The sequence below is a fragment of the Macrotis lagotis genome, chromosome X, assembly GCF_037893015.1.
Source record: "Macrotis lagotis isolate mMagLag1 chromosome X, bilby.v1.9.chrom.fasta, whole genome shotgun sequence".
Lineage (NCBI taxonomy): Eukaryota > Metazoa > Chordata > Mammalia > Peramelemorphia > Peramelidae > Macrotis > Macrotis lagotis.
In genome coordinates, this window is record NC_133666.1 from 255,493,442 (window position 1) to 255,506,354 (window position 12,913).

The following is a 12,913-nucleotide window of genomic DNA, read 5'->3' on the forward strand; positions in this document are numbered from 1 at the left end:
ACTGTCATTCCTAATTTGGGAGTGACAATCTGCAACTTGCAGTGAGGATCTGCAAGTTATGGCAATGGTTGTCCCATCAGTGCTAATGAAGTAAGCATATTAGAAGGGGTATTTAGATTTGGAGACTGAAGATCTTGGTTCTAATTCTTGTTTTTTTCTGTAACTAGATATATAATCCAAATTAGTCAGTTAACTGTTTATTCTGTGGAAGTTTTCTTATTTACAAAATAAGGCTATTGGATTAATTGATGCTCTAAGGATCACTTAGTGCTCAAAGTTCTGATTGTATTTGAAAATTGTTTAATTATAGAAATGGCAGGTAAGGGCAGCTAGGTGGTACAGTGGATAGAGTGCTGGTCTAGAGAAAAGAAGACCTAAGTTCAAATAATGCCTTACTAGTGGAACCAAATCACTTGACTCTATTTTCTTTAGTTTCCTCATCTGTAAAGAATTGCAGGAAAAAAAAGGCAAACCAGTCCAATATCTCTACCAAGAAAAACCTAAATGGGGTCATGAGGAGTTGGAAATTTATCTCTTTTGGAAACATAGTTTTGCTCCCATGTGACTTTTAATGAGTAAGTCACTTAATCTTTATTAGTCTCAATTTCCTAATTTTTTAAATAAAAGGATTTATTAAGACTTTTTTTTAGTCTTTAGTCTTAAAAAATTCTTTTTTATTTAACCCATAATCTTAAGATTCTAAAAGATAAAAATACAGATCTATTACTTCATATATGTGTTCTAGCAAAGCTGGCTAAGTATCCAATCTTTTTTTTTCAGCTTTAATTGGAAAATATTTCCATTATAACAACAATCTTCTAATGGAATAAATTAAAAACTTCTCAGAAGTAGTTTTCCAAATATTTGGAATGTTAGAAGAAATGATTTTTTGGGGTTTTTTTTGCAAGGCAATGGGGTTTAAGTGGCTTGTCCAAGGCCACACAGCTGGGTAATTATTAAGTGTCTGAGGCTGGATTTGAACTCAGGTACTCCTGACTCCAGGGCCGGTGCTTTATCCACTATGCCACCTAGCTGCCCCCTGCACTTATCAATTATAAAGTCAAACTGAAAATTAAATAGACTTACACTTAATGATTCATCAAAGACTCTCATGAGTTTCCCAGTCAAAAACCTGAAAATCCGAACTTTTCTGTCTGAACCAATAGTAGCTATCTTCTTTCCATCAGGAGAAAAACATATGCTAGTAGGATAAGCCTTACATTTTGCAAATTCATATAAGTCCGTATCAGTTTTATATTCCCAGTTCACATTTTTGGGGAATTTATATTCATGGGGAGGTCCAGTCCAATATTCAATCATTCCAGATTTATCAGAAGACACTACAGCTTTGTAAACTGGATTTAGACGTATCTGAGTAAGGGGTGATGTGTGGAGCTTATCAAAAATATAAAGTGGTTTATTATCTCCTCGACCATCATAGATGAATATTTTTCCTGTGCTCTTCTCAGATGCAGCAACAGAAGATATGGCATCCCCTGGGCAATAAATCCATTCACATTGTCCAGGAAAATAGCTGAAAAGGGAAAGAATTAGAAATCAGGAAATGTAATAAGTAAACACCAAAAATTACTACCTCAAACCACTGACTCACCCAGTTTGGTCTTGGTTTAGAACAGGGTGCAAAGAATGTTGTTTCAAGATCTTGAACTAAACTGGGGAATATAATAGTATTGGATCATGAAATATGCAAAAGTAACAGAAATCTGAAATGGTTGGTACTCTCACAAGTCAAAAAGAGAGCTAAAATGTCTCTCACGGCATTCTCTCTTCCTAATCCTTAATGAAGGGGTTGCACTGACAGCATTGGCTATGGAGACCCAGCTCCTCAGAGGAATAGTTATGTGGAGGAATCATTGCCAAGGACTAGAAGACTCTCATACCAGATGAATCCCTGAGGTCAGACAGTAGCCCCTGTCAAAGATTATAATGACTTGACTCATATAGCCTGGAATTAGTGGTTTTTAGTGGAATTAGTGGCCTTTCTAGTATGCCATTACCACCAATTCTGCTGACTCACCTGATTAGTTGGTAGTTCCTCTCTCCTAATAAACTCCCTCATCTTGCTTCCTAATCTCTGTGATTCAGAGCAGTTGAATGAAAACTCTCCTTACAAATAATTTCATAGATTTAGAGTTAGAAGGAACCTTGAAAGTCATTGGTCAAAACAAGTATTTTTGAAGGGCTATTCCAGGCACGGAATATACAAAGATAAAGAATGAAATAAGGAGTCTCTCACAAGGAGTCTACATTTTAATGGGGGAGATAACAGGGAAAACTATATATAAAAAATAAACATAAGATAAATACAATGTATGTAAATACTGTCTATATAGATTTACATGTAGAAAGAGATAAATTAACAATGATAGTTTGGAAGGGAGGTCACCAGCAATTAGGGGAAATGAGAAAGCTTTTATGCATATCAGAATGGAGATAGAAATGAAGAGAAATGCATTGCAGGCCTGGGGGATAAAACATCATATTATGTGTGAGAAACAGAAGGTAAGTCTGATTAGTCACAAAGAACAGGAGGAGTCATATTCAATGAGGCTAGAAAAAGGTCAGCTAAGAATGCCTTTAAAAAGCAACACAAGGAAATTTCTATTTTATCATTGCGGCAACAGCAAGCCACTAGAGTTGATTAAGCAATCCTAGAGTCAGATTTGTGTTTAAGGAAAATAAGTTTATCAGCAAAGATGGACTAGAATAGAAGAGAGACTTAAGGCTTGAAGATTAAGGCTACTGAGAAGCTGAAGATGCCAAAGTTATGAATCTGAGAGTGTGAATGGATAATGGTACCTTCAACAGAAATAGGAAGTCTGGAAGAGGGGGAAGGTTTGTGGGAAAATATAATGAGTCCAGTTTTGAATATGCCAAGTTCAGGATGTCTCTAGGACATCTACTTTGAAATATTGGTGATATGGAATTGAACCTGAGGGAGGAGACTGGGCTGGATACATATAAAGAGACCCAAAAGTCATCTGCATAGACATAATTAAAACCATGACAGCTGATAGAAGTTACTGAGAAAATATGGAGGGGGAAGGAAGGAGGGCCCAGGATAGAACTATAAGGAACATCCACATGCAGGAGACATGTTGTACATGAGGAGTCAGTAAAGATACTGACAAAGAGTAGGTAGTCAAATAGGGAGTTGAACCAGAAGAAATTAGTGTCTAGGAAATATGGAGAGGGGGTGGCTAGGTGGCGCAGTGGATAGAGCACTGGCTCTGGAGTCAGGAGTACCTGAGTTCAAATCTGGCCTCAGACACCTAATAATTACCTAACTATGTGGCCTTGGGCAAGCCACTTAACCCCATTGCCTTGCAAAAAAAAAACAACCAACTAAAAAATGAAAATATGGAGAGGAGAATGATGGTTAACCTCATTTTACAGAAGAGGAAAAAAAAAGGCAGAGAAGGTAAGTGATTTGCATATGATCATACTGGTCAAAGATAGCAGAGCTAGGTCCTACTCTTCCGTATCTCCTGCCCCTCTCAAATCCCTGTCCCCTGTCTCCAGTATCCTTTGACCCCTTAGCCTTTTCCTGTGTTCTCTAGAACCCTAGTTTTCATTAGTCCTCTTCAGTCCTTATTTCTTGCTCTTCTTTATTCAGACATGACTTTCTGGGGAAGGTCCCTTATTTATATTCACTTTCTCCTTAACTGGCAGTTCATCCTTTTGATCCCAGAATATCCTAAGTGAGGAGAAGGAGGAGTCAGTCAACTCCTTGTTCTTCATACCAAGAAAGTACTTTGCTAATGACTCTGTACTCAGCAACTTTTTCTCTTTTGAGATTTGCCACATTTGCCTATTATTACCCTATCCAGATCCTTGTTGCTTTTCTTAGTTGTTTTTTTTTTTTTGGCATTTCACACAGACTGTTAATTCATGCAGCAAAAAGAAATTTTTAAAAAGAGGGGGAAAAAAAGGTAGTTCTCTAAAGCTAATCAATGTATCAACTAATCCGCACAATATATGCAAAGTATTCCACAGCCACAGTTCTTCAAATTTGTATTACTCAATTGCACTTTCTCAATTCATCAAGTTAGAGCTTCCTGGTCACTAATCGTATATCATCAATTTAGAGTTTGATTGATTTACATTGTTGTTGTGACGTTTATTGTTTTTCTGGTCCTTTTAAACTTCCTTTGAAAAGAGTTTACATATATCTGTCCATGATTCTATAAATTCTTAAGATTTAACAATTCTTTTGGTAGAATAATATACCACAATTAATATTGTCACTCCTCAATTGATAGAAATATAGTTTAATAATTTTTGCTATATTAAAAAAACAGCTATGCATATGTTTATTTCTACTTATCTTTGTTTTTTAAAGTATATATTTGTGTGGGGGTAGTGGTGGGCTTTTTATCCAATACAAAAAAAGTCAAAATTGTAAGGCCATTTAATCACTTTTTTGAGCAAAATTCCAAATTGCTTTTCAGAATGGTTGCCCCAAATCACTGCTCCACCAACCCTATATTAGTGAGCTTATATTTTTCTTCCCCCTGAGGCAATTGGGGGTTAAGTGACTTGCCCAGAGTCATACAGCTGGTATCTGAGGCTGGATTTGAACTCAGGTCCGCCTGACTCCAAACGTCAGTGTCTTCTATTCACTATACCATCTAGCTGCTCCTGAACTTATCTTTCCATAGACTTTTCAATACTGGAAATACCTGTCTTCTTCATTTTTTCTAATTCTTTGTGTGAGATAAACCTCAGTTATTAAGAAGGGGGTCCATGGACTTTCAAGGAATTAAATAAATTTCAGGGTGGGGAGAACAGGTTTGTCTGTAAATTTGGATGAAGGAAAAAATCATCTTTATTTTTGCTAACCTCTAGATAAAATTTATTATTTTTTTCATTTATTTAAAAACATTATTCTAAGAAGAGGTCCACAGGATTTACCAGACCACCAGGGGGTCCACAACCCAACCCCCCTCAAAAAAATTAAGAAACCTTGAGTTAGAACATAATTAGGGACTTCTGGGACATGTGAGCAATTGATTTCTCCTCATGACCTTTCCAAAAGTGGAGTCAGGCAAAAGAGATAAAGCAATTCCAATTCCTTCCATAATCAAAGACACCAAGATCCCTAATGAGGTTAATAAATTCAGTAAGTCAACTGAAACAAAGAAGGCTATAATCCCTTAATCCATAAAGTAGTCATTCAGCACTTTCTCTCTATCTCCTTCTACATGTTCCAGCACAATCTCTTCTAATGGCTTGCAACAGAATTCAATTCTATCTCTGACTTCTCCCTGTGTAGAAGAAAACTAAAAGGCAAAAGCTTGCAATCTAGCAGCTACAACAGTGTTTAGTCACAGAACTAAAGAAAAGAGAAAGTGAAACAGGAATGCCCATGTGTGATGCTCCACTAAGCCTGAGGGAATGGGTTCAGCAATTACCTATTTCCTCCCCTTCTCCCATGCATCCTAGGATCATGAAGAGCAGAGCCTGAAGTTGATGAAATGTGAACTACCCAGCATGGAAGGATGCAGAGATAGTTTCAAGTGAAACTTTGGCCTCCTTTGCCAAGGGAAAAGACTCAGAAAGTGAGCAGTAGCAAAAATATAAAGAAAAAAACTGAAATTGAAAATTCAATTAAAGATTTTGAGCATAAGTAGATAAATCAAGAGGAAATGTACTAATAACAAAAAGCTATTATGGCCTTCAGATCAGTTGAGACCAGACATCTATAAGTGACATTGTAAGACAAATGAGACTGTATCAACACTTGATGAGGTAGAAGACCATGAATTTCCAAGCCAGCATGGAAACACAGAAAGATGTTCCTGAATGGTTGACAAAAAAAAAATAAGAATTGTGAAAGCAGAATTTCTTTTCCTTTCTTTTTTTTTTTTTGCAAGGCAGTGGGGTTAAGTGGCTTGCTCAAGGCCACACAGCTGGGTAATTTTTAAGTATCTGAGGCCGCATTTGAATTCAGGTCTTCTTGACTGCAGGGCCAGAGTTCTATCCAGTGTGCCACCTAGCCACCCCAAAAGCAGAATTTCTGACTTGCACAATAGAAATTATTAGCAAAATAGAAAATTTTAATCCATGGTGGCAGGCATAACCAAAGAAATGAAAGGAAAAAAATAAACACTCTCAGAAACTGGGGTTGCTAAATACATGGAATTTAGAATACAAATACACAGAAATGAAAATCTGGAAGAAGTAAAAAATAATACCATTAAACAAAAGTATGACATACATTCTGTCTAAACATAAGATGTACAAAAGGATTATAGGCCTCTGAAGAAAAAATATTGAAAAGTCAAAAACCTGAAAACCGTAATGCCAGAAAAAAATACAAGAAAACTTTCTAGAACTTCTGAATACAGAAAACAAAGTGTCAAGTGAAAAAATTCATAGATAATTGAGCAAACAATGCTCCCTTCTCGCTCCCCTGCCCCAAACTCTTAAGCTACAAACTCTAAGGCAGTAGTTATAAAACTCTAAGACACACAGTAATTAAATTTAATGACGCCATTGATAAAATCTACAAGTGACTTAAGTCTTCTTCCAACACCTCAAAGAAGTGAATCTGGATTCTCACAGCATATAAGCTCTGGAAGGTTTTATAGTTCTAGAAAATATCTGAGTATGATCTTAGCAATGTACTAGATATGCATTCTGAAGATCAGCCCAGTACAGTACAGAAAGAAGAATTACTAGTAGAGTGGCTTCTTATTAATGAATTTTTTGTAACAGAAACTTAAAAAAAAAAACAGAAAAAGAAATATATTAAATAGCCCTCAGAACTGTGATACCTCCCCTTTCATTTCTGTAGTGAAGGGGCAGAGTAGAGGAAAAGGGGCAGCTGGTACTAAGAATCACAAAACTTTTAGAACATCTATAAACTTTGACACCTAATAGTACTATAAATATAAGAATCCTTACCCAGTGATAAAGAAATAGAGATACTGCCCAAGTTGATGAATCAATCTTGACATGCTTAATGACTCCCAAGTTTTCCAGGGAAATAAAGAACTAATTTTAAAAAAAATACCAACTTTCTGACAATGTTTTGTTATGGCAATGAGATATGGAATACAACTATCTCCTAATAATTAGAAATTAACTTCACAGAGAGCAATGGAGAGGCTCATGATAGGAATGAATAGGTTGCAATATTAAACTAATGAAGAATTTCAAAGAATAGTAGTAAAAGATATCATGAAGGAAATGTATGACATTAAGTAAAGATAGGCTAACTGTACCCCTTTCAGTGTCAAGAAATCAAGGAAGGATACCAGTTTATTGGGCAGACCCCTTGTGGTAAACTTATGGGAAGATATGGAGTTGCAGAAGATGAGCTACAATCTGCATCTTTGAGGAAACTCAGAAAATCAATGAGATCACAGATCTTTTTGAGTCCTTGCATAGCCCCTGTACATATTAGTTTGGTAAGTGTTTCTTGAGATGAATAAACAAAATTTTAATAGATCTATGAAATTAACTAAATACAACTTGTTATAGTAAGGAATTCAATATATGTTTGCAGTGCATCCAACTAAGTGTGGTTTTAGAAAAAAAATACCAGAAAAAGCTCATTATAGAATACCATGATAGTAACTTAACAAAGGAGCATTTTAAATATATTCCCAACAGGAGAACATTATGTTACATTATTTTAAAATAACTTAGAAAAGATAGAATAAAAAAATTGTGTAAATAAAGTACTATTTATAAACTTCTTATTTCATAAATCTATTTTTAGAAAGAGAAAAAAAATCAACAAGACTCACCCAAGTTTCAGCATGTTGATCATGTCAAAGTTCACTACATCAAATACTTTCATTGCTTTGTCATCACCCACAGAACAGAATAAGGCTCCTTCAGAGCTGATTGCAATACCCTCAATAATTCCTAATTCAATAAATCAAAATTTAAATTATTTGAGAGAAAGAACTATAAAAAAATGCTATCTAAGAAATGAGGAAAGATAAAAATAGGTCAATAAAAGGCACATGGCTTACCCAAATGACTACGAAAATGTTTAACAAATTCAATTCCTTCTTCTACTTTTTTCCAGAATTTGACATGTCCATCATGACTAGCAGTAATAATAAAATCAGTCCTGAGTATACAGAATATAAAAAGTTAATTGCCAAAGCATACTGCTATGTCAGGGCTGTCCAACCTTACTGTGAAAAGTGTTTATTCAAACAACAGACAATATATTTTGGTTTGACACTTTAGTGAGGGCTTCTATTTACTAAAGCAATTAGTAAATCCATAGGGAGCCACATAAAATCAAATTGTGGGCAGCAAGAGCATTTTGGACAGCCCTGACATAAGTAATTGTATCAGGGACAAACAATTAATTGGTATATTGAATCCATTCTATCTAGAAGCTTAGTATAAATGTCAACCCCTTCTGACTTTATAAATACACCAAATAGCTGATGAATTGATAGTAGTTAGTTTCCCCTACAGGGTCTTGGAGTTAGATTACAACAAAATTTCAAAAATAAACCTGTTTTGAGTTAATTTTCACTAGCCCCTAGAATCCTTTAATGCTTTAATATCTGAACAGATCCTCAATAAATTCAATACAATTCAACTAATATTTAAATTCCTCCCACATAAAAATTACTAAGTAAAATTTTAGAGATGAAGAGATGAAATAAGTTATACAGTACCTGTGGACACAGCACAGGGACTTAAAAGAGGGCACCAGAGGCATTGGAGGGCAGGATGAGAGTGAGGGACAGTGTGCACCCCAGTTTCTCTGGAACCTGAACTAGTGAGGTAGGTTGGATTCAGATTGTGGAAGTCCATGAAAAGTTTTAAACTAAAAAGCTGAACTAAAAATTCTAAATAGAAAAGAATTCAGTAGAGTCTATCTTTGTTCCCATTAAGGTAGTTTAGTTACTGAAATACTCAATGGATCTTATTAAAAGATGGCCTTAATATGGAAAAAGCCCAGAGGAAATAGTTCTAGTTAAACTTCAGAATATACTACCTATTAAATTTTTACTTCTAGAGGAGATAACAATTTATTTGAAGTATAGCTAAGAGTGTGACTTACCTTGGTAATCTCGATGGATTCAATATTATTTAACTTACAAACATTTAAAAGCATTTACAATTGGAAAAAGTTTTCCTTAATTAGATTTATAAATTAATGGGGCTGTAGACTTTGATATATGTATTTCTCAAAACTGTTCTAGGTGTATGTAGTCAAAAAACTAATGCTATTTATCACTAAAAGTTAACATTTCCAATAAACTCTTACATGGGCAAAAAAATAGTCTTGAGAATTTCTTACTTGGTACATACGACATGTGTAATAACATCTCTATGCATGTAACTGCGTTCATACATGGAAGCACTGGGAAGATTTTCAAGATAGACTCGTTCAAATTCAAGAACTAGAAAAAAAAACAAAAGCAATATGTAAATGATTTTCTTTAGTAGAATTTTAAATTGGCGGTGATGCCTTTTTATTTGCTTTTTGGGGAAGTTTTACTATTCTAATGTTACCTAGGGAGCTTGGCAGTACAACTAGAGTGCTAGACATGGAGTTAGAAGAACTGAGTTGAAATCCAGCCTCAGACACAAATTAGTTCTGCATGACCCTATCTGTCTCAGTTTCTCCAGTACTAGGTACCTGCCTTCTTATTGTTGTGAGGATAAAATGAGATATTTGTAAAGAGATTTGTTAATCTTAAAATACTACATAAAAGATGGTTAATATACTAGTGACATGAAAGATTAGTGCTATTTCTAAATGTTTCTCAAAAGTGTAAGAACCTATTGAATTTGGCATTAAAGTTCTACAGAATAAACTCACTCTGAGAATATTACAATTCTTATTTCTAATGCTGCCACAATTAGTAGTGCTATCCAAGCAAGATGAAGACAAGTTATTTGTGAAAAGGGCAGGAGTGGGAAAGGAAGAGAAGGGAAGTATGATCCATCTATCAACTCAAACTTCATTAATTATTGGCATTAATATTTGATGATTATAATAGCAAACATTAAGGTTTTTAAAATGCTATATACTTCAACTCAAAAAATGCCTACCATATAAAAAACTCTGGAATAAATAAAGAGGAAAAAAAAAAGAAATAGGTCCTTTCTCATGAGCAACTTAAAAAAATGTTGGGGGGTTAATAATAGAAGTTTAGAACAAAGGGAAGAGTACCAGGCCATCTAATGTGACCTGTCTGACAAGAAGCCCCAAAAAGTGGTCATTTAGTCTCTGAATAATTCCAGGGAAAGGGAATCCACTCTAATGGCTGTTTTTAATAGTCTGGGCAGGCTAGGAATGTAGCAACTACTCACAGGCCCAATCCCAATGCTGATCATCAAGGGAGTTTTGGTCTGCTCTGCTTCTGACCTGTGCTAGCTGGCCTCTCCTGATGAAGCGGAAGGTATGACATCTCCCCCATAGAGGAATCACACAGTGCTGACATTTAATTAGGCTTAGCCCTACCTTAGCTAAGAGTTTCTGAACACTGGTAATACAAAAGCCTCAGCATTTAGCCCACAAAGAACTATAACTGATAGGGAGTTTTTTTCCTTTATGTCAAGTCAAATACTTTCTCTGGGTAACATTTTCATGGATTCTACTTCTGCCCTATGTCTAAGCAAATCTAATCCTGCTGGACAGCTAGACTGAATACTGATTCCGGAAGACCCAAGGACAAATCTGGCTTCAGACATTTACTAGCTGTGTGACCTAAGGTAGGTCACTTAAACTCTGCCTCATTTTCTTCAACTGTAAAGTGGGATAAGAGCATCTATTTTGCAGTGTAGTTATGAGGATACATGAAATTACATTTCTAAAGCTCTTAGCAGTGTCTAGGTACAAGGGACCTAAGCATATGCAACAGTTTATCAAAGTGCTAAAAAACAGTGTCCAGAACTGAAATATAAGCCTCTCTAAATAGGATGTGACCAAAGCAAAATACAGTTGGACTATCATTTACTGGTCTTAGGCTTATCTGGTTTTTTTTTTTGATTCACATCATACAGCTGCCTCAAACTCTCAGAGTCTTTCCACATCAATTGCTATAATGTATATAACTTCTCTCATATTGGATTTGTGCAACTGAGTTACAGTAGGGCTTTATTATTCCTCTTAAGTTTCATTTTGTTACATTTCACAAAATCTGTAGATAAAGATCCCAGACTAAAACAGAAGGTAAAATGCGCCATAAGAGAGCTTGCCTTTCATCAGTTAAGAAGCAATCTCCAAGCATTCCTAAAAGTAGCATCTGACCTTGTAAGATCTTTAAAGTGCTTTCCAATTTTAACATTCTAAATGTATCAAGGCCAGGTAGGATCCCAAATAGTAGCAGAATTAGAGGTCTAGACAGCAACATAAGCAAAGGGCCAAATGTGGGCAGCACAGATTTTGTGAAAGGGAAGAAAACAAGAAGTTAGTTTGGTTATAGCTTGTAGAGGTCCTTACATGCCCAGGAACTTTTGAACTACAGAACTTTACTGAGTAGGTAGTGGGATGCCAGTGAATGTTTTGAGAATGACAGTTATATTTTTTTTTTGTTTAAAGAATAAAGACGAGTGTTGAATGAATTAAAGGGGGGGGGCACAGTGAGATTATGGGAACAGTTACTGCAATAGTTCAGGGAAGAGAAAAGGGCTTGGGTTAAGGTGAAGTAAAGAGAATGACGAGAGAAGAATACATGGAGATGGGGTGGCAGAGAGAAGATATGACAACTGAATAATATGGCAGTTAAGAGAAGCCCTATCTAAAAACAAAACAAAAACAACAGAGGGGCAGCTAGGTGGCGCAGTGGACAGAGCACCGGCCCTGGAGTTAGGAGTACCTGAGTTCAAATCCTGCCTCAGACACTTTCGTAAATGTGTGGCCTTGGGCAAGCCACTTAACCCCATTGCATGGAAATTAAAAGCCTTTAATCCTAGCCGGCGGCAGTTATCTTCCCTGAAGTTCTACAAAAATTTTTGAGAAAGTAATTTTGTAAATGCACCAGGCTATGTCCAAACAGAATACTAGACAATTTTTAATAGAGTTCAGGGAAAGAAAGGACTAGGTCTTCTGACTCCAAATCTCGTGCTCTTCTTACAGAGGCAATAGGAACTGGAAGGTACCCGGAGGTCAGCTAGTCCAAATGAGGTAAGTAAGGCCCAGAAAGGTTGAATACCTTAGGCCACAACACACAGGTATTGACCGAAAGTCATCGAAGCTTTGGGAAAGGAGGGAGAGGGGTAGTGCAATAGTGGTACTTGAAGGAGACTCGGATATGGTCGAAGGATGCTTGAGGAACAAAAACTTCAGCAAGGGGTTTGTTGCAATAAGACAGGATATTGCTGTGTGACTCCAAGTAAATGGATCAAAAAATCTCACTTGCGATCTAATGTGCTTCCTGGAAGTCCTTTAAAGCTGCAGGCTGCTTCCACCAGGGAAACTTCTATGTGGAGGCAAGTACTCTTTCTTACCCATAATCCTCACCTCCCCGCACAAATCTGTTTAAAAAATGCTTTTGTGGGGCGGCTGGGTGGCGCAGTGGATAGAGCACCGGCCCTGGAGTCAGGAGGACCTGAGTTCAAATCAGACACTTACGTAGCTGTGTGGCCTTGGGCAAGCCATTTAACCCCACTGCCTTGTTAAAAATAAATAAAAAATGAGAATGCTTTTGCAGTCCCATTCGGAGCACTTCAGGCTCACGACCCTAAGGCTGCTTTCCTCGTCCACGCAGGAGTCCCGCTCCACACACCCACCAGGCCCACGCGAGTCTCGCAGCGTCCCCGCTGCTGCCCCCAGCCGAGACGCCGGGGCCTCGCTCCCTCCCTCGGGGCCTCGCTCCCTCCCTCGGGGCCTCGCTCCCTCCCTCGGGGCCTCGCTCCCTCCCTCGGGGCCTCCCTCCCTCGGGGCCTCGCTCCCTCGGGG

At 37.0% G+C, this 12,913-nt stretch overlaps 1 protein-coding gene across 1 annotated transcript in view; it reads right to left on the reverse strand.

Annotated features, from left to right (window-relative positions):
- Positions 1 to 12,913, reverse strand: part of PPWD1 (peptidylprolyl isomerase domain and WD repeat containing 1) — a 30,614-nt gene that overhangs the window by 17,233 nt on the left and 468 nt on the right. Inside the window, exons 2-5 of the mRNA XM_074202864.1 lie at positions 9,305 to 9,407; positions 8,010 to 8,110; positions 7,779 to 7,899; positions 1,087 to 1,534 (exon numbers count right to left, since the gene is read on the reverse strand). Of these exons, the coding sequence (XP_074058965.1) occupies positions 1,087 to 1,534; positions 7,779 to 7,899; positions 8,010 to 8,110; positions 9,305 to 9,407 (773 nt within the window). The remainder of the gene's footprint in view (positions 1 to 1,086; positions 1,535 to 7,778; positions 7,900 to 8,009; positions 8,111 to 9,304; positions 9,408 to 12,913) is intronic.